This window comes from Lutjanus erythropterus, chromosome 10 (genome assembly GCF_056507025.1).
Source record: "Lutjanus erythropterus isolate fLutEry1 chromosome 10, fLutEry1.hap2, whole genome shotgun sequence".
Classification (NCBI taxonomy): domain Eukaryota; kingdom Metazoa; phylum Chordata; class Actinopteri; order Lutjaniformes; family Lutjanidae; genus Lutjanus; species Lutjanus erythropterus.
Window position 1 is genome coordinate 12,198,159 of NC_139326.1, and position 23,639 is coordinate 12,221,797.

At 39.4% G+C, this 23,639-nt stretch overlaps 2 protein-coding genes across 3 annotated transcripts in view; one reads left to right on the forward strand and one right to left on the reverse strand.

The window, feature by feature from the left end:
* LOC146320093 (SEC14-like protein 2) overlaps positions 1 to 13,994 on the forward strand; it is a 22,515-nt gene extending 8,521 nt beyond the window's left edge. The window contains exons 4-13 of the mRNA XM_084728215.1: positions 990 to 1,033; positions 2,635 to 2,697; positions 2,783 to 2,971; positions 3,419 to 3,514; positions 3,641 to 3,701; positions 3,825 to 3,908; positions 4,045 to 4,151; positions 12,392 to 12,531; positions 12,644 to 12,813; positions 12,929 to 13,994. Coding sequence (XP_084584341.1) covers positions 990 to 1,033; positions 2,635 to 2,697; positions 2,783 to 2,971; positions 3,419 to 3,514; positions 3,641 to 3,701; positions 3,825 to 3,908; positions 4,045 to 4,151; positions 12,392 to 12,531; positions 12,644 to 12,813; positions 12,929 to 13,080 — 1,106 coding nt within the window. The 3' untranslated portion in view covers positions 13,081 to 13,994. The remainder of the gene's footprint in view (positions 1 to 989; positions 1,034 to 2,634; positions 2,698 to 2,782; positions 2,972 to 3,418; positions 3,515 to 3,640; positions 3,702 to 3,824; positions 3,909 to 4,044; positions 4,152 to 12,391; positions 12,532 to 12,643; positions 12,814 to 12,928) is intronic.
* A 5,649-nt stretch (positions 13,995 to 19,643) lies between these two features.
* Positions 19,644 to 23,639, reverse strand: part of LOC146320094 (protein unc-13 homolog B-like) — a 79,542-nt gene continuing 75,546 nt past the window's right edge. For both annotated transcript variants that reach the window (XM_084728222.1, XM_084728221.1), the window contains 8 exons: positions 23,551 to 23,639; positions 22,815 to 22,877; positions 22,094 to 22,165; positions 21,660 to 21,807; positions 21,496 to 21,552; positions 20,522 to 20,605; positions 20,192 to 20,351; positions 19,644 to 20,103 (listed from right to left, as the gene is read on the reverse strand). The exon at positions 23,551 to 23,639 is cut by the window's right edge and continues 35 nt beyond it. In XM_084728222.1, coding sequence (XP_084584348.1) covers positions 19,821 to 20,103; positions 20,192 to 20,351; positions 20,522 to 20,605; positions 21,496 to 21,552; positions 21,660 to 21,807; positions 22,094 to 22,165; positions 22,815 to 22,877; positions 23,551 to 23,639 — 956 coding nt within the window. In that variant the 3' untranslated portion in view covers positions 19,644 to 19,820. The remainder of the gene's footprint in view (positions 20,104 to 20,191; positions 20,352 to 20,521; positions 20,606 to 21,495; positions 21,553 to 21,659; positions 21,808 to 22,093; positions 22,166 to 22,814; positions 22,878 to 23,550) is intronic.

Genomic DNA, 23,639 nt, shown 5'->3' on the forward strand with positions numbered 1-23,639 from the left:
ATGACCACATTTTAGTGATCGACTGGTTGTTTCCATTGACGCATATTGTGCTGGTGGTCTAAGACTTTTACATAATGTTTGAGACTACAAAGTGCCCTTGTTGGACCAAGAATGTTCGAACTAGTGTCTCAACACACGGGCAGGACCTGATGGGATCATGAGCTGCAATACGGTTTAAATATAAGAGTGTGTTTCACGGATTTAAGCTGATTTAGATATAAGGTCTGGCAGCTTTCCAAACTGATCATGTTACAGCTCTACTTTACTGACTGAATGATTGACCTGTTTTATTTCTTTAAATGAGTTTGAAGATGCACTGTTATCACGTAAGTCATCACATGTTTTTACAGACTCTGTGTTTGCAGGATGTGGTTAGTTATCATTATGGTGGTTCCACTGAATGAGACACTCAATTAAACACAGCTGCAGTTACTTAAGAGATCCAGTGTGCAAGATTTTGGGGGGATTTATTGGCAGAATATGGCAGACACATTCATAAGGATGTTTTCATTAGTGTATAATCATATGAAAATAAGAATTGCTGTGTTTTCGTTGCTTTAGAATGAGCCGTTTATATCTACAGAGGGTGTGGGTCTTCTTCCACGGAGGTCGCTGTGTTGCACCACCATGTTTCTGCAATAGCCCAGTGTGAACACACCAAACACTGGCTCTAGATAGAGCCTTCTCGTTTCTTGCGAATTTCACGGCCACCAAATGTTTGCCTACATGCTTGGAGGGGAGGGTGGTGAGGCGAGCTACATGTTACTGACTTTATAACCACTTTATTTTCCTTTGTGTTTTCTTTATCTTGATGATTTCTATCCTTCACTCCTTTATTCCTCCTGTAAAGCACTTTCAAACTTGTGTTTTGAAAAGTGCTATGTAAAAATGATTGTCTGCATTCTGGTTAAAGACCATTTAACATCACTTATGGACCATGCATGTCTGTATTTATCATCCTTATTTTTGCTGTTCTTGCTCTCTTTCAGCCAGAAACTTTAATGTCCAGAAGTCCGAGGCCATGCTGCGAAAGGTAACACGTTCAGCTTCTCTGAGAAGAAGGAAAAACATTTTTGTAGAAATGCAATACAGGACCAATCATGCAGTGCCTTCTCTTTCAGTGACTAATTCATATTGTGTGTGAAAGTGCAGTTAGCACCAGCACACACTGCTCAACCCATCAGCTCAGAAGTGGCTGCAGATGAGAGAGAAGCAGTGTGGTAATGGTTCGCTGTGGGGAAACTGAGTCGTCACGGCAGCCCGGCGAGATAAGACGTAGATAAATTGGATTAAATGAGTGCTTAAGAGGATAGAATAAAATATACAACCACCAAACCTAAAGCTGCATGGGCTGATTGTCGTCCACTAGGGGACAGAAGCACTCCATTAGAAAGTGAAAGACATACAGTCCTGACATATAGGTTGTCGGAGGAATTAATGTAAATACATTAAATCAGTAAATACCCCACTCATGAATTTTTATAATAAGTGGTTGTGTGGGATATTAAACATCATTGCGCTGAACAACACTGGTCATGGTTAAGTTGAAGTCATACAACCATGGTGGTTTGTTTATAACCCAGCATTAGCCTTTTACTTCTGGCGATTACATTTATGCTTCAAAAATCATAAACGAGGTGTTTGTTTGTCGTTTGTCAAGATAACTTTGCTGAACTAAACCTGCACTAATCCAAAAGCCAACGGAAAAATCCCACTGGCTTTTTCTGGAAGGAACCGCAGCGATGCTAACTTCCGGGTTGGCCCACAAAAATATGTCATCCGTCCCAGCAGCTCTCTATTGACATCTGGCTAGCTAGCTAACCATACTGCCAGTTTTTTCATAACACCAATGAGCCAAACTACATCGCAGCTAACATTAGCAGTGGTTAATAGTGACATTTTAACAAAACTTCCTCTTCTTCTTCTGCAGTGGTGTAAAGTTGGATATTATATAATGAGATATAATGGCTGGAGAAATGGCGCCACCTACTGCTTATCTATATGAACTAACTTTTAATAATCCCATAATGGGAGTGGAGGGAAACAAGCATTCGTTTGCATTTTCTTTTGCTGATTTATTCAGAATTTGGTTAAAATATGCGAAACATTGCAACATGGCTGATGTCACTGTAGCTTATATTTTTGAACAAACCTGATCAAACTTACTTACAATGTATCTGAGCTACACCCACACTGCAACTACCTTGTTCAGGTATATCCATCATTTCTCTCCGCAGTAGCTACTTGAAATGATTGTTGGCCTAAAGCTATCAAGAGTTATCAACCAGGCTGAGAACAAACACGTACCTTTATATATTAAAAAATGCCAGCGAGCTAATTAGAAACATTTCTTTCTTCTTTGTTGGTGTGCTTGTGGTAGTAATCATGTGTTGGCACGTATGTGTGCACACAGTGGTTCATTACTGATCCTCTTCCTGCTGACGGGGCAGGTTTTACATCACCTCCTGTCTGAAACCTCCTAAGCCACTTAAATCACTACATTGTGCTTGGGCAGATTTGCTGCTGTACAAGCAGTTTATCACAGAGGAACTCAAAAAAAAGTTTTAATGTACTGATTAATGTAGGCCTTTATTATTAATCCAATGATTAACATGCACCCATCTTTTCTTCCAGCATGTGGAGTTCAGGAAACATATGAAAGTAGACACGATACTCACTGACTGGCGTCCACCAGAGGTAAAAACTTTAGAAACCACAACCTACTGTAGCTTCGGTGTACTTAAGAGTGCCGTGTGACATTTAAAGTCACTGCTGTTTGCAGGTCATAGAGAAGTATCTGTCAGGAGGGATGTGCGGTTATGACCGTGAGGGCAGTCCCATCTGGTATGATGTCATCGGACCTGTGGATCCTAAAGGCCTCTTCCTGTCTGCCTCCAAGCAGGACTTCATAAAGTCCAAGATCAGAGACTGTGAGATGCTGCATAAGGAGTGTGTCCTGCAGTCAGAGAGGGTAAGAGCAGAGACCACAGCTCACAGGACTGAGATCTAAGACAAAGGTGTAGTTGTGTTTACAGAAGTGTAGGGAAGTTATTTAGCTCAGAGCTCTAACACTAGCATTTTGGCTAATTCTCGCTTTTTTGCAGTAGTGTTTAACTGAATTTTGCACAGTGCATTAATTGTTAAATGACTAAGGACTAAGGAGATATCTAGTCTCTTATCAACATATTGCACAGTTCTAATAAGTTCTATATATTTGTATTGATATGTTGCCCGTGGGTAAATGTTATTAATTGTGTCTCTCTCAGATACTGTATGGATTTATGTCTCATAAATTATTATTTATTATATTACATTAATTTGGCAGAAAGCTTTATACAAAGTCACTGACATCTGGGGAGTAATTTAGAGTTCAGTGTCTTTCTCTTTTTTCTGTCTCTCTGTCACTGTTTTCAACCAGCTTGGGAAGAACATAGAGTCCATCACCATGATCTACGATGTTGAAGGTCTGGGTCTGAAACACTTATGGAAGCCTGCTATAGAAACATATGGAGAGGTAAAGAGACACACACACACACACACACACAGTGGAAACACACCCGTCATTATACTATGACGAGACGCTGATTATCAGGTTGGTTAGCTTCTCCAAATACAGTATTATGTTCCTGTGTGTCACCAGATCCTCCAGATGTTTGAAGACAACTACCCAGAAGGCTTGAAAAGGCTGTTTGTCATTAAAGGTGAATTTGTCTGTGAATGCATGTTAGAGTAGACAAATGTTTTAGATTTTTTTTTATTTCTAAAGAGGCAGAGTTTCGGTTATTGCTGGTTAACACCTTGAAATTTTTCTCCTCCTGCTGCAGCGCCCAAAATCTTCCCTGTGGCCTACAACCTTGTCAAGCACTTTCTGAGTGAGAACACCAGGCAAAAGATCTGCATCCTCGGAGGTGAGACGCCGCACATCACTGCATCTTATTCTGGGGATTTTTTTTTACTCAAATACCAAATTCATGCCAATCAAAACACTTTGACCTCCTCCTCCCTCCTGATGAAACGAGTGTTGCTGTTTCTCTGGTTCGACAGCCAACTGGCAGGAGGTTTTACTGAAGCACATCGATGCAGAGCAGCTGCCGGTGATATATGGGGGTAAACTGACGGATCCTGATGGAGATCCTCGCTGCCGGACCAAGGTGAGTTAGTGAATCGGCACAGCCATGCCTTTGGTAGTAACATGGGCTGATGTTGAGTTTGAGAAGATGAGTCTCTGTTGCAAATGATACATTGATTAGGATATTTTCCCATAGCTTAATTGGAAGTGACCTGGAAGAACTTGTTTATAGAAGTAAAATATTAAAGACCACTAGATAATAATAATACAAACACTACTACTAATAATAATGATAATAACTTTATTTCTATAGCACAGTTCATGCATAAAATGCAACACAAAGTGCTGATCATTTAAAACAATAAAGGCAGAGGCATACATGACATACACACAATTAAATTACTGATAGAACCGTAGTTATTGGGATTTATGGAGATATATAGCTGGCTATCGTCTGCATACTGTGGGTCAGTTTTATCAGAAGACTGGTCATCCATGGCCACATAGAATTGTTAGCCAGTTAAGTAAGACCTGAACCATTTAATAACCGTCCCAGAGAGACCAACAAACCAGTGTTCAAGTCTGTCCAGCAAAATTTCATGATCCACTGTGTCAAAGGCAGCGCTGAGATCTAACATGAGCAGCACAGAAAGCTTGTTCTCATCAGTGTTCATTCTGAGATCATTAAGAACTTTGACCAGTGCTGTTTCCGTACAGAACTGTCTATGTTTTCTTTTTTGGGCGGTGGTTTAATCAGAGCAGTTGTACAAGCTTTCAGGAAAGTGCCTGTGAAAAGTGCGTAGTTAATTATTGTTAAAAATTCCTCTGCCAAACTCTTAAATATCAATTTTTAAAAACAAAAGTGGTGGGAACAGGATCTAGAGCACAGGTAGAGGATCTTAACTCACAAACAACTTTCTTTATCATTTTCAAGTGGAGTAGTGTGAAAGAGTGCAGGGTGCGTTTAGATTTTGGGCCAATACTTAGTACTACATTGTCCAGCCTTTTCTGAGTAATATTTGTTCTGATGGCTGTAATTTTATCTCTGAAGAAGGCAGAAAATTCATTGCATTTTAACCCCTTCGGACCCAGCGTCCATTGCAATGGACATGACATATTTTTGTCTCTAAACCAATAAATACCCTGCAATTGAATGATGTCAGTAATGCTGGTTACTGATTGGATACTGATTATCCAATCACAATCAAGTCATGACTTTGAGCACGCTCTGAGAGAGTGACAGACATCGGACAAGACAAGCATGACAGAGCAGCTGCAGAGAGGGAGGAGTAAGTGCCCATTTTCAATCAAAAATATAAATTTATGTTCCTGCTGGCCAAGCAAATTTGCTGTCAGCATAATTGTAACTGTTACAAGTGATAATATTTGAAGTTATTTTGAACATATATCATATAATTAATTTACAGGATTTTTTTAAAGTCCGATGTCCATTGCAATGGACATCAGGAGTTGGGCGAGTTTAGCTAACACTCACATGTTTAGTGTCAGTATATAAAGAAACAAAATACCTGTAAGCCTTCCATAGGTAAAGTATGGTGTCACAGTTTATTTATTCATGATTATAAATTTTTAAATATATATTTTTTGTATATAATGTTGTTGTAGAGTATCGAGTCGAAGACTTTCTTGAACGTCTCGTAAATGGAGAGTTATCCGAACTTGACTCCTTGAATTCAGGAGATGAGGAGGATGAGACCAGGACTAAGATAGGTGGTAAGGATGGAAATTAAGAGTATTTTAAATTCTTCGTATGTGGTTTTCATCACTTTAATGTCTTATATGTAAGATCTAAATCAAATGCATAACAGTTCAAGAATGGGAATACATAAAATTCGTTAAAATGTGATTGTTTTGTTATTAGATTCAGAGAGGGACAGTGGAGAGGTTACATGCATGCCAGAAGAACTTGATGTGGCAGATGAGGTTGAGATAGAGGAGACAGACAGTGCAGGGACAGAGGAGGACAGGAGGAGCACAGATGAGGACAGAGGAGGACAGAAGGAGATGACAGTAACTAGGAAGGAAGAAATCAAGTGGCGTCACAGGCCGTTCACTACAATCGACACTTCCTTTGAGAATCCTCCAATACACGAGGATCATCCCATGAGACCCTATGAATACTTCAAACGGTATATACCAGATGAGATCTTCGATTTGATGGCCAATAACACAAATGTTTATGCCTTGCAAAGTGGTACACTATCTTTCAAACCAACGAGTTCAGGAGAGATAAGAACCCTAATCGGTCTCCACCTTGCTATGGGAGTGATGAAAATGCCAAGAGTCTCCATGTACTGGGAAGCTGGGATGGACATTGGTATTTTTCAAAACACTATGCCCCGTGACAGATTCTTCCAGCTCCGGTCACATTTGCATTTGGTAAACAATTTGGAGAAGCCAGCTGAGAGCAATGATGTGTTTTTCAAGGTACGTCCTCTCTATGATGCCATACGCAGTAGATGCTTGGAGCTTCCACTAGAGGAGAACCTTTGCGTTGATGAACAAATGGTGCCATTTCGCGGAACTCTGTCTGTCAAGCAATTCATCAAAGGCAAGCCACACCCATGGGGGGTGAAAATATACTGCCTGTGTGGGAAAAGTGGCATGGCCTACGACTTCCTACTGCACCAAGGCACTACAATGGAGCTATCACAACAGCACAGGAAGCAGCTGGGACTTGGAGCTGGAGTGGTGTACCATCTTAGCCAGCGAATCACTGAGGCCAACCACAAGTTGTATTTTGACAACTATTTCACAACGTACAATCTTCTGGAGCTGCTGGCTGAGAGGAAAATTCATGCCGCTGGGACAGCAAGGGTCTCTCGCTTTGCCAGGCCTCCTCTACAGTCTGACAAAGAGATGGCCAAAAAGCCTCGAGGAAGCTGTGATGAAGTTGTAAGCCGTGATGGTAAGGTGGCACTGGTCAAATGGTATGACAACAGACCAGTTCTCATGGCCTCCAACTTTGTTGGTGTTGGCAGAATGGATGAAGTGCAGCGGTGGGACAAAAAGAAGGCCCAATTTGTGATGGTGTCTCGTCCAGAGGTGGTTAAGCTGTACAATGAAGCAATGGGCGGCGTTGACCTGCTTGATCAACTTGTCAGTCTGTACCGTACAGAAATTCGGTCAAAAAAGTGGACCTTGCGAATGATAACACATGCATTTGACATGGCTGTGGTCAACAGTTGGTTGGAGTACAGGCTGGACGCCAAGAGGGCCAATATCCAGACCAAAGACATCCAGGATCTCCTCCATTTCAAGATGAATGTGGCCCAGTGTCTGGTGAGAGTCCATAAAACAGTGGCAGCAAAACGTGGAAGACCCAGTATGTCTCCAGAACCACAGCATGTCTCCAAGAGACCCGTTCACAGACCATTTCAGGATGTTAGGCCTCTACCTGAAGTGCAGTATGACATGGTTGACCACATGCCAAATTATGATGAAAAGAAAGAGGCTACCAGATGCAAGATGCCAAACTGCACAGGAAAAACACATGTCTTTTGTGACAAGTGCAACATCCACTTGTGCTTTGTGCCACAACGAAACTGCTTCAAAGCTGCTCATCGAAAATGAGAATACATGAAAACATCCACAAGCTGATGTCCTCACAAGTTCAGGTTCCAGTTCCAGTTCAAGTTAACATGTTATCAGTTCATTATCCTACTATAAAAGGTATGATTATGTGTTAGAAGTTCCATGATAGTTTACTGAAGGCAAAACTGATTTCAGGTAGTCTTATCTACAATCATACATCTTGTGTTCCAGTTGTTTAGGTCGTACCTGATTTATTACTATGTGGAAAATTCAGCCTTATTCAGCCTAAGTTTTTATGTCATTTTACACCCATTGTGTCGTGGCGTCCATTGGAATGGACATGAAAAATGCAATTAAAAACATGAGTTAGCAAAAATGTTTTTTTTCTGCTTTGTTTTTATGTTGGAGAGGAGTCAGAATCAGTTAAAAAAAAATTTTTTTGCCCAGCAGAAAAAATGCGGGTCTGAAGGGGTTAAGGTGCTCAGGTGTTCGGAGTAAGAGTCTGGGGCAGGGTTAATGAGACCATCATCAGTTGAGTTGTTTGTCAAAATCATTTTCACAGTCATGTGCCCCCTTACAAAGTAAATATCTGAAGTCTTAATTTTCAAGTTCCTTCCATTGTGTCTGATGTGACAGAAGACCTGTTTGCCCTGTTAATAACAGCTGTTCCTGTTTTTACAGCTACCCTTCTGCAATCAGGTTCTTTCTTAGCTCTTGCACTAACTCTCCACCCACTGTAAGCTTTGATTTTTATTATTTTTATATTATGTCATATAAGTTACTACTACTTACTGATAATGATAATAATATATTTTATTTATGTAGCACCTTTCATACATAAAAAACAACTCAAAGTGCTTCACAAAATAGGACAGAGGCACACAAAGTGCTAAAACATGCAAAGTTATAGTGGTCAAATGTAACATTAAAGATATATAAAATATTAAAATAGACAGAGGACAAAAACAAACAATGTTTGAAGGGATACAACTAATGACACAACATCAAGTCAGAATAAAAGGGAACAGTGGCACAAATTACCTGAGTAAAACAGTCAGTTAGGCTAAAGGAATCTAAAAGAAGGCCAGAGTAAAATTGCAGTAGTAGTGGGTTTGATTAAAAGGCTTCAACAACTTCTTTTTTAATTTATGAGTCCCTGTTAGTAGCGTAGAGTCTGATGATTGTGTAGTATGATAAACATTCCTGTTATGTATGATGGTACCATATCAGAGCTTTAAAAACCATTAAGAGAACTTTAAAATTGATCTTATAGGATACAGGCAGCCAGAGCACTGGAGTAACAAGTTCTCTTCTTCTTTTGTTGTGTTTGTTCTTCTTCTGCTCAGCTGCTGCGTTTTTTACGAGCTGAACTTTGATGTTATTTAATCCTAAAATTCTGAAAAGTAAATGCAAAACTGAGAACTAAAATAGTAATGTAGGTGTGTACAAAAATATGTTCAGCAAATCCAGTTTATTTCCTTGACTGACGCCACACAGTGGATAAATCCACAGCTTACATAGAAGTTCCTGCACTGTCATGGTTGAAATCAATGCCAGATAATTTTCTAGTATTGCTATCTGTTATTAAATGTAAAATGTATGTAAATCCTGCAGGTGATTTTTTTTAAGATTATGAGGCACCTTTTCACAACTGACAGACAGATGTACCAACAATCCTGCAACAGATACATGTCTGATTACAGCTCACCAGCCCTCATTTACTCGCAGTTTGCTTGCTTTGGAGCATTTGCATACATATTGTTTTCATAGAGTTGAGTAGTAGTCCTGCCCTGTAGCTCAGTCACTGGTTTGCATCCTGCGCTCATTTAGTTTGTCAGCTCACAGCTTTGCTTTGGTGAGAGACTGGCTGGCTAATATGCATACCGCACACTCGAAATGTTGTGGGTTTACATTTGACTGGCAAACTATGTTTTATGTGAGCTCCCCTCCCACCAGTTTTTCCAGTTTATGTTTGCCTAAACACAAAGAGAAATTACCAGGCTTCAAACTGAGCACAGCAGATGAGATGTTCTCTAAGAAAACAGATAATAAAATATCAACACTGCTGCTAACGCCGGCTCAGCCGGGATCCTGTTACACATGAATAAGCAATTTGATCGCAGCAGGTCAATGACAATGGAAGGACTATTGTGGACAGGCTGTCCAAAGCAGATTGAATCAATAGGGCTGGAGCACAGTTCCCCTCTGCCATACATACACCAGTTTAACAAGGAACTGATGCAAAAAGGATGCAAGTTGTAGGCAGCCTAGCTGCATTGAACAGTAGACCTGCTGTGTGAATTATAACAGGTAATGACAGAACATTTCCCTGTATTCACAGACAACCACAAGAAATTGCAGATGAGAAGCGAATTACTTTAAAAGACTCACATTTCGTTCATCATGCCTCGCTGTGTAGAGTTGCAGTTAAACCTGAGTTGCTCTAGTAGGCAGTGCAGCATTGAGCAACAAACGCAGAGAAAAGCAGCTGGAGTAGTTGCACTTATAGATACTGACCGTGCGTTTGTCACTGTTTCTGTAGATAAATAATTGGGCCGAGGACAGATGAGGAACAGGAAGAGAGAAATTCATTTCGGCTTCATTCAAGATTCAAGGAGTTCAGATGCTCAGCCTCAAAGTGTTTTCTTTTTTCTACATTTTTTTAAACACACTTTTTTTTAGTTAGCTAGCTGTGTGTCCTTGACATTGTACTGTATTATTTTGGTTAGATTCTAGGAACTGAGTTATCTTATTAAAGGAATAGTTTGACAGTTTGGAAAATACATTTCTTTGCTTTCTTGCCGAGAGTTAGACGAGAAGATTGATACCACGCGCACGTCTGCATAGTAAATATGAAGCTACAGCCAGGAGATAGCTACCTTAGCTTAGCATAAAGACTGAAGGTTGGGGGAACAGCTTGCCTCTTAATTCCCTCCAGGGCCAACCAGATGTCCCAGTTTGTCCCAGTTACAAGAAGGGTGTCTCAAGTCCCAATAAACATGAGTAAAAGACAAAAATATCCTGGCTTTCAACATTCATAATGAAACTCTGTTGATTTCCACCACAATTGAAAAAAATAAATAAAATAAAAATAAATAAATAAATAAATAAATAATAATAATAATAATAATAATAATAATAATAATATACACGTTTTCAACCTTACATAGGTTTGCAGGTCTCTCTGACAGAAGCTGTCAGTAAGCTCATGGTTAGCTGTTAGTCTTTACTAAAGAGCTCCAGGAGACTCATTCCTTTCTTCTCATAGTAGCTGGCAATGAAAATGCTGCATTCATGGCATCCATGGTGTTGACAGGTGCACTGAAATAACTGCCCCCTCTCCTAATGAAAATGTCACCCTATACAGGACATAAACATATCTCCTCCTGAAATTAATAATTTTTGCACTTTGGTTTTTGGTTTCTGTTGGAGGGAGTCAGTCTGTTTGGAGTCTTTCTGCTAAGCTAAGTATAAGATTGTGTATTTCCCAAAATATTAAACTATTCCTTTTAGAACTGGGCATCATTTATGAGCCTGAATAATTGCACTGACATACAGTTTGTTTGTAAATTGTATGCAAAAAAATGTTTTGGTAGAGTTAAAAGAAACATTGATCCAGTCTGGGTGTCCAGTCTTTCTGCATCTTCATGGCTCATTATGTTCAGTTATTACGGAAACAATCGGATAGTTTATTGATTTTTATTTTTAAATTTTTAAAAATTGGATTTACCATTTTTACAGGAAACGTGATCTGAGCTGTTAACGTTGTGGGAGGAAAACGGTGTGTGTGAGGTTTTTCTCACACTTTTCCTTCTTCAGTAAAATCCCTGCACAGTTTATGCAATGAATAGACCTTTTTCACAACAGTCATTTTGACATGAAATATTAGCATAAACACAGGTGTTACCAGTGATACTGATTTCTGGTCCATTCAGGTCAAACAGATTGCAGCTATTTTGCATGTTGGCTCTGGAAAAGCTTTGCCACACTAAATGGAATGGGACCTTAATTCGTCTCATTGGTAACACCTGTGTTTTACCTACTCTTTCATATCTATGTGGCTGCTGTGAAAATTGTCCATTAAAAATGAGGAAATGCCTGATGAAGTTTTGTTCTCTAAAGGACTGTATGACAATGTGTGTGTGTGTGTGTGTTTTTTTTTTTCTTGTAGCAATGCCTTTTTTCATGCATCTTTTTGTTTCCCAACAACGGGTCTGTTAAGTTCAGACATTTCTGCAAGATTTCTAAAGAAGCGGTTTCAACTGAGTTTGACTTCCCTTATAATGATGTTCATATACAGAGTGTCTGAGACAGGTCTGTCTGACTGTTTCCAGGAATTATTCCCGGCTTCTCAAAGTCCACGAGAATAAATTTTATTAAGCTCTCTCTGTGTGTGTATAAGCTATGTTTATCATCTGTAATATAACTGACACCCTGGGTTAAACTCAGCTCACATGAGGAAATCACTGCCCTCTGTTGGTTGCTTCATGTACTGTACTGCACTGTGCAGGACTGCAAACCACATGAGTTCATTGGTTTGATATTTATTTTATTTATGTGAATAAACTGGAAAAGAGAGAACATTTTCCTCATTTTGTTTTGCAAAAAATGTAACATTACAAGCATTCAGATAATGTCACAAAGTCAAAGTAAGTGATGGCTTTCTCTTTTTCCTCATATCTCCTGCCCTCAGACTTTCAACATTTCCTCCGTTTAGCTTTTTGACACCTATGTCATAACTTTGTTCATGCATGTTCTTGGCTGCAGATAAACCACGTTGGCCCAGTTCCCCCTTCCTACTACGTGCGGGACCATGTTAAGGTGGACTACGATCAGTGTATGACCGTCAGTCGAGGGTCCTCCAAACAGCTGGACTTTGAGATCCTGTTCCCTGGCTGCGTCCTCAGGTCAGCTGGAGGCCACAAGTTTTCTCACAGTGGCAGCAAACTTATTAAGTAATTTTAAAGTCATTTAAACTAAATCTAAATTATTCCAATTTTTTTTCCTGCATGTCTGCAGGTGGCAGTTTGCCACTGAGAGTGCAGACATTGGTTTTGGGGTGTTTCTGAAGGAAAGAAAGGGCGAATGGAAGAAGGCAGCTCAGATGCAGGAAGTTGTGCTCAGTCAGCGCTACAACTCCCACTTAGTGCCTGAGGATGGATCACTGACCTGTGAACGCCCAGGAGTCTGTGAGTAACCTGCTGATGATGTGTAATTACATCAGCGAGCAGAAATGTTGAACACGTCAGTGCAACATCAGATGAGATCCATCAGTGTAGTTTTCATTCTGTTTGTCTTCTCCAGATGTTCTGAGATTTGACAACACTTACAGCATCTTCCAGGCCAAAAGAGTCAGCTTCACCGTGGAGGTCCTGCTCCCTGACCACTTACAGTCCCCACAGACCAACGGAGGGTCTCAAAAACACGTGCAAGCTGAGGGCAACAGCCAGTCTTAACCAAGAGGATCACAATGTTACACCTCTGTGTTGTCTGTAATGTTGAGTAAGCACAGCCTGAGAGACTTGATTTGAACAGGAACCACAAAATGCTGCCAAAACACAAAAATTAAAAGTATTTAACCCAGGTGAAGATGTGGGTTAAACAGGTTTAATTAACAGTAAGAAGGTTTGGCCCTTTAATCATGTTTAATGAGGACCTTATTCACGTGCTGGGCCATTTGGAAACATTTGTGAGACAAAGAAGAGACACGCACAATGAGGGCAAAAGTATGTGGATAAATTTTAGGCACTCTTGGTCTTGTTTTTCATGGTTTGGGCTAAGCCTCTTAGTTCCAAATGGTAGAAACCTTAATGCTACAACATACAGCGACATTTTAGACAACAATGCCCCCGTGCACAAAGCCAGGTCCATACAGAAATAGTTTTCCCAGTTTGGTGTGGTGTAATACTTGACTGGTCTACCTCACTGATGTTCTTGTGGCTGAATGGGAGCAAATCCCTGCAGCCAGGTTCAACCCAGACAAGTCGAGGCTGCTGTAGCAGCTGTTTGTTTACAGGTTTTGGGGGCAACTACTACATATGTGGAAAAGTTGTATGTTTAAGTCCTTTGTAGGGTTGGATGTCGAGAACCGATTCTATATAAGAATCAGTTTCAAAATTACAATTCCAGAAATCATTAAGGTATTTTAACTTTGATTATGCTTATCAATTCCTTCAGAAATTTCACTTGTGCTGCTTTAAAATTCAAACATTAACTGCAAACGTCTTCTGTATATCGACCTGATTATCTGTCTGCACCTGTAGACGTGTGAGTTGAATGCATACATGTCTTGCCGTCGCCGAATGAATTTCGTATTTAATTATGATATAGCGTTATATTAGCAGGGGAACAACACATATTGTGTGAGTCTTGTAACAATCACCTCACTTTAGCAAATGCTATGCTGCAAAACCCTTCACAAGGGCAAGATACTCTCTATCTATACAGTAAAATAACTAAGTAAATGCCAAAATACTCAAAACAAAACCATAAACAGTACAGTGTCGCTACATTTATCCATGGTAATTAGCATTTCACAGAACTCTGCTGTGAAGAACAGTGAAGTTTCTCAAAAAATCCAAATGATACCCGACTCCAGTCTTTTGTGGCAGAATTTTTATGATAAATTGCCACTGATGATGGTGATACCACTTGAATCAGCATTGACTGGGGCTGAAGACTACAAGTTAGAAAATGAAAACACTTAGAGGTGTGAAGTTAGACAGACATTAGCTAACTCAACCCAATTAAACTCTTGGTGGTCGAGTTGCATTGTGGGTAATGAGGCGCCAGGCTTTTACAAGGAAGAAAATGGTGTGGAATAAAAAAGCTGATGTGAGTGTCTTTGTATATGTGTGCCTACGGCTGCCACAGGCTGCTTTGATGGTATTAAGTGCAAAATAGGCAACCGGACCTACACAAGTAGCACAAGAGTGATTCTGTAGTTTTTAATCTTCTATGAACAAAACAAAGGTTAAAACACTTTCTATGTCCGTGACAATCAACAACAGTATGAGCATTTCAGTTCAAGTTTTGTTATCATTTTGAGACTTAGAGGAAAAAAAGAAATCTGTTCCCTCTTCCTATTTCTGCCTTCATGTTTTATCAGGAATAATAGAAATTTTGTTTGACTCAAAGTTGATGCATTGAACAGTCCTTTAAGCCATAATTACATATGAAAGCATGAGGAGTAATTTATGATTTGTAAATTAAGTTGTATTCATCTTTTGAAAACTTTCATTACTAATTGGATGGACCTCTCATCATTTTCTCTTTCCCTCTTGATGTATTTGCAAATAACAAGCAGTCCTTTAAATATTTATTTCCTCATTTGTAATTTATTTCCAGAAACATGAACGGGCTAAAATAGTTATTTTGTAACAGCAAAGCATTAAAGTCAATATAAATCAGATATTCTCAAGTGATCAATATTTATTTTAAGTAAGGAGAATTAATATTAGTGTTCATGTTAGCTCATTTGCAGTGATTGTAAATGAAAAATATGTTACTCTCACCAGACTTTTACTGAATGTAGATTGTGGCTGTTAGCGAGAATGGAGGATTTTTCACATTATTTTTTATATTGCAACGGTACTGAGAGACTTATGCAACAACCTGTGAAGTCCTACTGAAACAAAATAAGCTTACTGTCATGGTCATGCTGTCTGGACTGTGCCGATAAAAGATCTTTTCAAATATGAAGACGGTGACATAAGCTTGAAACAATTGCGAGACAAGTGAATAAACCTGTTGACAACACTCAAAGTGCCGGCTGAATATGTTTTTTGAATGTACAGGGTTTTTTTTGTGAAACATCTTCGTAACATTGACACATTTCTTCCACATCTCCCGTCTTATTTTAAACTGTCAAAGCTTTGTTCTCATTAAGAGCCACTCTGTGTGTCAGTGGGAAGAAAATTTTGTTGGATTTTTTGAAGGTGTGGCTGCTCTTTTTTTTTAACGTGTTTCACAGATCACACAGACTTAGTTTAGTCAGTAGCAAGTGTTAAGTAGAAGTCTGGTCTCACTAAAAGGCCCTGCACTCCCACACAGGTGTTTTTAATTACTGCTAATTAGACCTGTGGTCAGGCTGAAGCTCTGACGGTTTATTATTTCACTTTTCTGTGAGTATACTTCCTTCACAAAAGACATTAACTGGACCAAAATAACACAGATAAAAGCAGTTGCAGCAAGATAAAAGAAACACAGAGGCAAATTTCAAGCAAAATAAAACCAAGATAGTCTGTCTGATAATTATGTTTTAAAAAGCGATTTAAAATATGATATTAACATAGCCAGCCTTATTTCTGTGGGCAATTTTTTTTTCAAGTATGTCAGTAATATGTTTCATCTTCCTAAATCGTTGTGTTTAATCAGATGATAATGTAGGAGTCACACAAAAAACATGTGCAGACTTGGGTCTTCTTTTTAAATATTTCTGTTAAATTCATTGCAGGGCTGTACAGAAAGTTAAAATCCATGCTGGAGTTTTCTCAGTGCAAATTCGAGCAAAACGTGAAGCCAGTTTTTAGCAAGTCAAGTCATTAAACAATATAAATCCATAGCATTGACACATTCTCAGACACATACTGGAAAAATACATATGCACAAATGTTAGCTTGTATGCTGGGAATGGGACCCACTACTATAGAAAGACAATCAGACAGCTGCATTTTAACTTTCTCTCTGACTACTGTGAAGAACAAACCAAGGGCAGTTTATGTGAGGTACCGCTCCACCTTTGTGAATCACTTAAATCAGATGACCACACAGCAAATCTGCTGCAGGAAGTGATTCAGCATGGAAAAAAATGATTTTGGACCAACAGAGGACATGTCATCAGACCACAGTGGTACTCTACTCGCTGTTTTAGAGGTTTTCATTCCATTAAAACGGCAAACTTCTGTTGTGGACACACTGCAAAGCTGCTGTGTTAAAGCAGGAAATCAATATCAGCAAGAATCATCAGCCACTGACAACTTTGAAAGTCTCTGAAAATATCAGCATTCAAAAACTGTGAATCCTATTAGGCTCTGAAAACAAAGATGGGTCTTTTTGACATGTCACAGTAGGAAAAGCACAGGTGTAAATAATAAAATGAACAATGTGTGAATTTCATTTACCTGCTTCAGTCTCAAGGTCCTTGTATTGTGTATGTAATGTTGTTAGTAACATTTCTGTACCAGTAAAAGGCATATTAGGGTTGTGTTTTGCTTTTTATACTAATAACACTGACTCATATATCCAGATCTGACTCTTACTGAAAATAATGTAAAACTGAAGTGAGTGAAGAGGGGTTTAACTCCTAGTTCAGGGACACATGAAGAGAACATAAAAGGACAGGACACACTGTCTTGATTCATAAATATTTTATATACAAAATATTGTTACAAGTATATTCAACATATGTCACATTAGAATAATGATAACTACTTTACATACATTTGATCAATCTTCATATTTCACAGTACATACATGAAAGAGATCACAATTCTAGCTGACTTTGTATACAATAAATACATGCTCTGGTTGTAGGCTTTGATTTTTTTTTTTTTTACAAACTTACAGTTATTTTAAACAGAGTGCAAGAGTTCAGTTGTCACTACAGCCGTGGCCACTGTAAAAAAAAAAAAAACCCTTTACGCTCTTACACCCAGCTGCAGACAGATGTTTGAGAGAAAGAAAGATAAAAACTCTGCACTAGTTTCCAGAGTATCTCATCTAAATTCCACCAAACAGATCCTGTAAAAAAACAAAAAGTGGTAAAAAGTAGGGCGTCTACAGTGGCCGCAGCTGTCCGCAAACAACCCAAAATGCGTGAGAAGAGCTACTTGAACATGGCTCGCTGAACACTTGCGTTCCTTGGCACATAGTAAACAGACAAGAGTGTGGATCAAACCCTGTCACACTTCAGTCAAGTGAACAACCTGCCTGCATGTCTCCTTTTCCATTCAAGTCCAAGTTTGTAGTGCGCCTAGTCAGGTATTCAGAAACAGATGATTGGTACGGTGACGGTGCATGCATGGCAAGACTGTGGCGTCTGTAAGACTTTTGCTCTCAGCCAATTTAAAACTGTTAAAGCAGATCAAAAGAAACCCTCAGAGGTCCATGTCTGGTCCTCGATGAGAGTGTTCTCACTATTCAACCCCACAAAACCAGGTTTTTGTTGTTTCCATTCAGAGTGCGTCGACGGGTGAAATAGTGTTGCCACAGTTTGACACTTGGCGAAAACAGAAGAGCTAAATTAAAAACCTCTCACACTGCGTTTCTCATCAGTGCGCTTTGTTCAGCCAGACAGTTGGATACTGTTAAATACTTTACCCATAAATCTCTGTTTCTGAAATTCATTTTGACCATACAGTCAGCATTGCAGAAGCCATTCAAGTTTTAAACCTCTTTGAACTGAGTACAGTGAGCTAGCTACGTTAGCTAGCCAGCTTTTTTTTAAGCTTTTTTAAGGCGATGTAATTCATGTGTCATCTTCTCTTTCTTTTTAAGGTTTTATGTATTCATTTTTTTTTTAATATCACCAGGAGTTCATCATTCAACACACATTATCAGCATCTTGACACATTACTTCTTATAGTATTTCCCAGTGCAGACATGCATCAGCTCTCCAGAAAAAAAACTGCAATGTTACATTCACTCTGTGGTTTGGCATATTTTGGCTACTGTAGCCTGACTACTTTCACTCTCTGGGAGATGCATCTGGTCCTCTGGGCGAATCAAAGGATGCGACGTGTGTTGCACTTCTATCGCCATGTTAAATGAAAAACGAGTAACCCACGATCATTTTAAAAAGGACCATAAGCTTTTTTAAGTTTTGATCTTTTACTCAAGTTGGGGAAATATTGTTGGCTACTAAATCCCCAAACTCAAGTGTTGGAAACAGCATGACATTTGTTCTTTTTAGTGTGTTTTTGTATCATTTATTAGCAGTTCATGACTTTTATCCAAGGCCATTATTTGGGAAACACTTGGACACCAGAGTCAACAGTGGTACAGATGTCACAAGATAATCTGTTAGCAGTCATCACAGGCTCAAACAGTACAATAATCTGACATTACTTCCTCCAACTCACTCTCAACTCATGGCATTGTTACTTTCATTAAACAGTCACTTTAAGGATCAGTGTGTAGGTTTCACTTTTGGGTTCGGTTCTGTTTACTTTCAGACAGTTTTCAGACTGAATTCGCTTGTTTCAGTTTGTTTTTTATTGATTAAAATGTTTAGTTCAGTAAAAGGTTTAGTTTTCATTAGTTTCAGTATCAGTGTTAGTTTTTTTTTTACGTTATAATATGGGGTGTATTTGTCAAGGGCAATGTTCAAGAATTTTTTGACTTTCAGTTAACCAGTTTCAGTTTTTAGTTTAATTTTAGTTAACAGTAAAACCCTAAGGTAGCTGTGAAAAAAGTTTGATTTATCCACACAGGGCTACCGTAGAAACATGGCGGACCTCATGGTAACGAAAACACAACAATTCTCATCCTCATTCTCATTATACACTAATGAAAACATACTTATGAATATTATATTCAATTTCTGACATATTATGAATGTCAATAAATTACTGTAAATCTCACACACTCGACCTTCAACAAAAGTTGAATTTCCTGCTCAGGTCCATTCAGTTTTAAAAGGACTGTCTTGTTCACATTTTTCCATACTGTCAGCTACACAGTGACACAAATTCACTCTGTTCCTGAATGTATGTTTGGTAAAAAGCTGTGGATTAACATTGTTATGTTGTTATGCTTTGACGGCCGAGAGATGACACATATGTTAGACTTGATCCAGATTTCATTTGCTACAGACGACCAAAATAGTCAGTCAGTCATTAGATTGACAAGATTCGTGCTAAAACACTTTTCATCAGAGTTGGTGACTTAAACTCTTGAGTGTTGATATGTTTTTCTTTTTCAGCATTTTGAGAGTATCTCCTTCCAGAATCTACCTAATGAATTCAATCCACGTCTTTCTCATCATAACTTTGACAAATAGTCAACTTTCTCTGATCTCCGTCAAGATGAATATTATGAGTCAAGCTTTACTAGCCTGTGTTTTCTCAGGATGAAGAAGACAGTGCTCGTCAACACAACAAGATCACGTGGCCCTGACTTTAAACTCTGACCATCATCCATGTCAGTTTCTCATTTTCACTGTTTCCAACCATCTATAATCTTGAGTCTCTGCTGCTCATCTGCCCTCCTCCACGGGGCGGGTCTCAGATTTCAGTTTGACAAACTCCTTGGCCACCTCGTCAGCAGGCCTCTGGGACAGGATGCGCATCACCGTCATGCCCGTCTCGTCGGTTTGGACGCGTGGCCCTAGAGGACACCAGCACACGCAGCTTTTGCGGTCAGCGACGTCACGCAGCTGGATCACGGCCACGCCGACCACCCGGTCCGCCCGGCCGAAGCAGTAATCCTTCACAGTCACCTGGAGCTCGTAGCAGTCAGGGGACTCCTTGCCCAGGACGCTAAAGAGCAAAGGAGGAAATTTGTCTCAGCACATTCATAGGTGAAGACGAGATGAAGAAGAAGAGAGAGTTCAGATTTCAAACTCACAACTGGAAAGCCTCGTTGAACTTTGCCGTCCAGCTGTTGTTCTTGGATTTTGTGGTGAACTTGCGCTTCTTGTCGGCCAGGAAGGGACCGACCATGGAGACTTCGACAAAAGGCCGGAACATCCCTGATGTCTGCCACTTCATGTCATTCGCTGCGATGACTGAATGCAGAGAAGGAGGGAGAGGGAGAGCACATGAGACAGAGTCAGGGGTAAACCCAATAAAAAAAACTCTACTCATTCATTTTATATTAAGGTTTGAATGAGAAAGAGTTTAAGTTTGGTACAGTATGTATGTAAATGTTTGTGTATTTTGAATTTAGGCGTCTCACCTCTGACATTCACTTTGCGTTCCTTCCCGAGCATCATGTCGATCTGCACGACAGCCTCTCCGATGGGCTTCTCTATCCCCGAGCCTGCAGAGCACAACCACCACATCACACATTTAAATGCGTAATAACATCTTTAAAGCTCACTCCCGTGTTTTTTCTATTATTCTATCTTGATCTTATTGCTGCTGCAGTGACCCACTTTCTTATCTTATATTATAGCTTTGGGCAAACTTGTTAAATATTCCTTTTACTTACTATAGAGGGTGATGAAGATAATTTGAAAAATGGGCAACATTAAAGACAAACCGCTATATCTTATAGTTTTGTTGTTAGTTTTTAATGGAGTAGTTATTTCCTAATTTACAGCATAATCTAAAAACTGCACACACTGATTAAGGCTCTGCTACAAAAAGGATGATGAGAGAATGATGCAAAAGTTTTTGTCAATTTCTTAAAATGGTGGCGGACCCCGCCTTGTCACTGAAAACTCTGCAGTGGCTAATGCTTAAAACTACTGCAACTAGTTTTTAACTGGTTATGAAACAATTTAACACAGAAAGGACTCTAAAATCAAATATAAAAGTTAACATTTCTTTTATCTTTGTTTGCCTTATTATCAGTATTTATCTAAACTTATGTTTTTTTTTAATTCCATTTCCTGCTTCAGTTTTGTATTGTTTTTACTGCTTAAATGTACATACCCCTCTCTTGAAATGTTTTAATCCTGGGTCTAACATGTAAAGCACTTTGTAATGTTGTTTTGAAAAACACTTTATAAATAAATTTTACTATTTCAAGTTTACTATAAAGCACCATTGTGGTGACATGTAATGTCCAAAAAGTACTTTGGTTTAATCTCATGAACCTCTAGTATTTGGGTGTTCCTCCAAAATCAGTGAGGTGTTTTTTTTTCCTACAAGGAACCCTAAAAAGATGCAGAAGGTGTGAAACCTGAGAAAGCAGAGTGGACTTACCTCGGTCAGGTCGAATCTTCTCATTGCCAGTGATTCTGATGCCCATCCCATCATGCACTGAGAGGACAGGAAAACTTCAGTTAACTTGAACCACATGAGGGACATCTCACCCCAAAAAACCTATATATCGTACATGCAGTGTGTGTGTGTGTGTGTGTGATCACCTTGGGTGTGTTGTGTAGTGACAAAGGTCTTGATGAGAGCGTCGGTGCTCTGGGAATAGAGGGAGAGGGCGTAACGCAATGAGGCCAGTTCAGGACTTTTCTCGACAAACGCCTTCTTCAGCCCGTTTCCTCCTGCGTGGAAGTATTGCTGAGGGAACAGAGAGCAGCAGCGTGACGATGAGAAATAAACTCTTTTATGGTAGATAAGAATCAATCCAAAAGGGGTTACAAACACAACAGCCTTTATGTGTATGTTCCTGTTGTTGCTATGCTGATTGTTTTCTTAATTTAAATCGATAAAAGTATAGTTGACATAGAAAAGCATTTCTTAAATTTTTTCTATAGTCTTGCATGTTTTGTAACTCTCAAGAATCAAATAAATCTCTTGAAATGGTCAGTTCTTGCTTGATGTGAACGTGCAGGTCTTCGCCTACCTTGATCGTCTCCAGGCCTGCATCGATAATTATGCACTGTTTGGGCGTCAAGGTTTTGGCTTCGCCGGCTCCCTACAGCAACACACAGAGTTCACAGACTGACGTTAGACAAAGCTTCTTCATTAGAACAACACTAAAAATAATTGAATAAAAACAAAGCAGAAATATATTTAGCATAGTTTTGACATTTAGTGTCGCTTGTTTGTGCTCACTTAAAGCCAGTTGTTGCATAATAAATCCATATTAATATGAATCAGTTTAACAGACCAATGATCCCTCATCAGTACTTCTACACTGTGAACTTCATCATCAGCCTCTTTCTTTAACGGATAAAATTCATCTCAGTCTTCAACTGTGTGAGCAACTCCAGAACAGCAGTTTGTGACAAAGTGTTCGACGGCTTGACAGAAGGATGTGAAAAAATCCAGCTCATCTTGTCTTCAAACTGCAACGTCCAGCATGCTGCTGCATTAACAGTCAGCCACCTACGACTACTGAAGCCAGCGTACAAACTCTTTAAGTTGTAGTTAAGTTACTGTTGGATGCTGAAAAACTAGGTAAACCTCCTAAATGCCCCTTTGAAATATAAATTTAATGACTGCAAGGACCTGTGAGGCTCTGACTGTCTTTTCTGGCTCCAATAACCAGCAACATTATGACAAGTAATAAAGCAAAATCCAGGCTTTCAAATGTTCCTTCAGAGTCATACAAGTCGCTGCGCCTTTTTCTGCAGTGTTACCTTGAGATTTGACAGTCCCTTAGCTGCTGTGAGGAGCTGGGCACCCTGCAGAGAGGAGGAGAGATGAAGACGTGGATAAGGGGGAGATTATATTAGGACTTTACGTGATACTGTCATGCTTCATTGTACATCACTGTTCTCTGTAAAAAAGCAAAATGCAGTAATTCAACATGATTAACGTGTCCAAAGGAGAAAATAAAACTAGAACAAACTCATGTACAAATCATTTCTGCAAAAACAGAAACACACCTGCTGTCATCTACCACTAGCTGGCGGCAGAGCACAGCTGCTGATCTTACGAGCGCTGACATACAAGATACTATCAGAATGTAAAACTACATATTATAAATGTATAGACAACATTTTTGCAGATTTTCTTCCACACCTTTAATTTTGCTATTATAAACAACTTGCAGAGACTTTGCTGAACTATTAAATAAGACAGTAAACACTGTAAAGACTTTGTCAAAATTAGATTTGTGTGGTATATAAGTGCAGTTAGAGGCTGTTTTAGTGTATTTAGGACAACTTGTTGAGTTAGACCATCTCTAGTGGCTACATTAGCAACTAATAGCAACTGGTGAATTGTGGGTAACGTAGGTGCCATGTTTTGACTTCTTTAACTGTCCATGGTGAGTCTAACAATGTTATAAGAGTGAAATGCTAAATCAGATATAATTAGGTGCAGGATGGGGTTTTGGGAAAGGTTTGTTCTTACCAGGCTGTCGTTGCTCTGAGGCAGGACGATGGTCTTCTCCAGGCTGCTCAGGACGATCTTCCACAGGTCCTTCAGGATCCTCTTCAGCA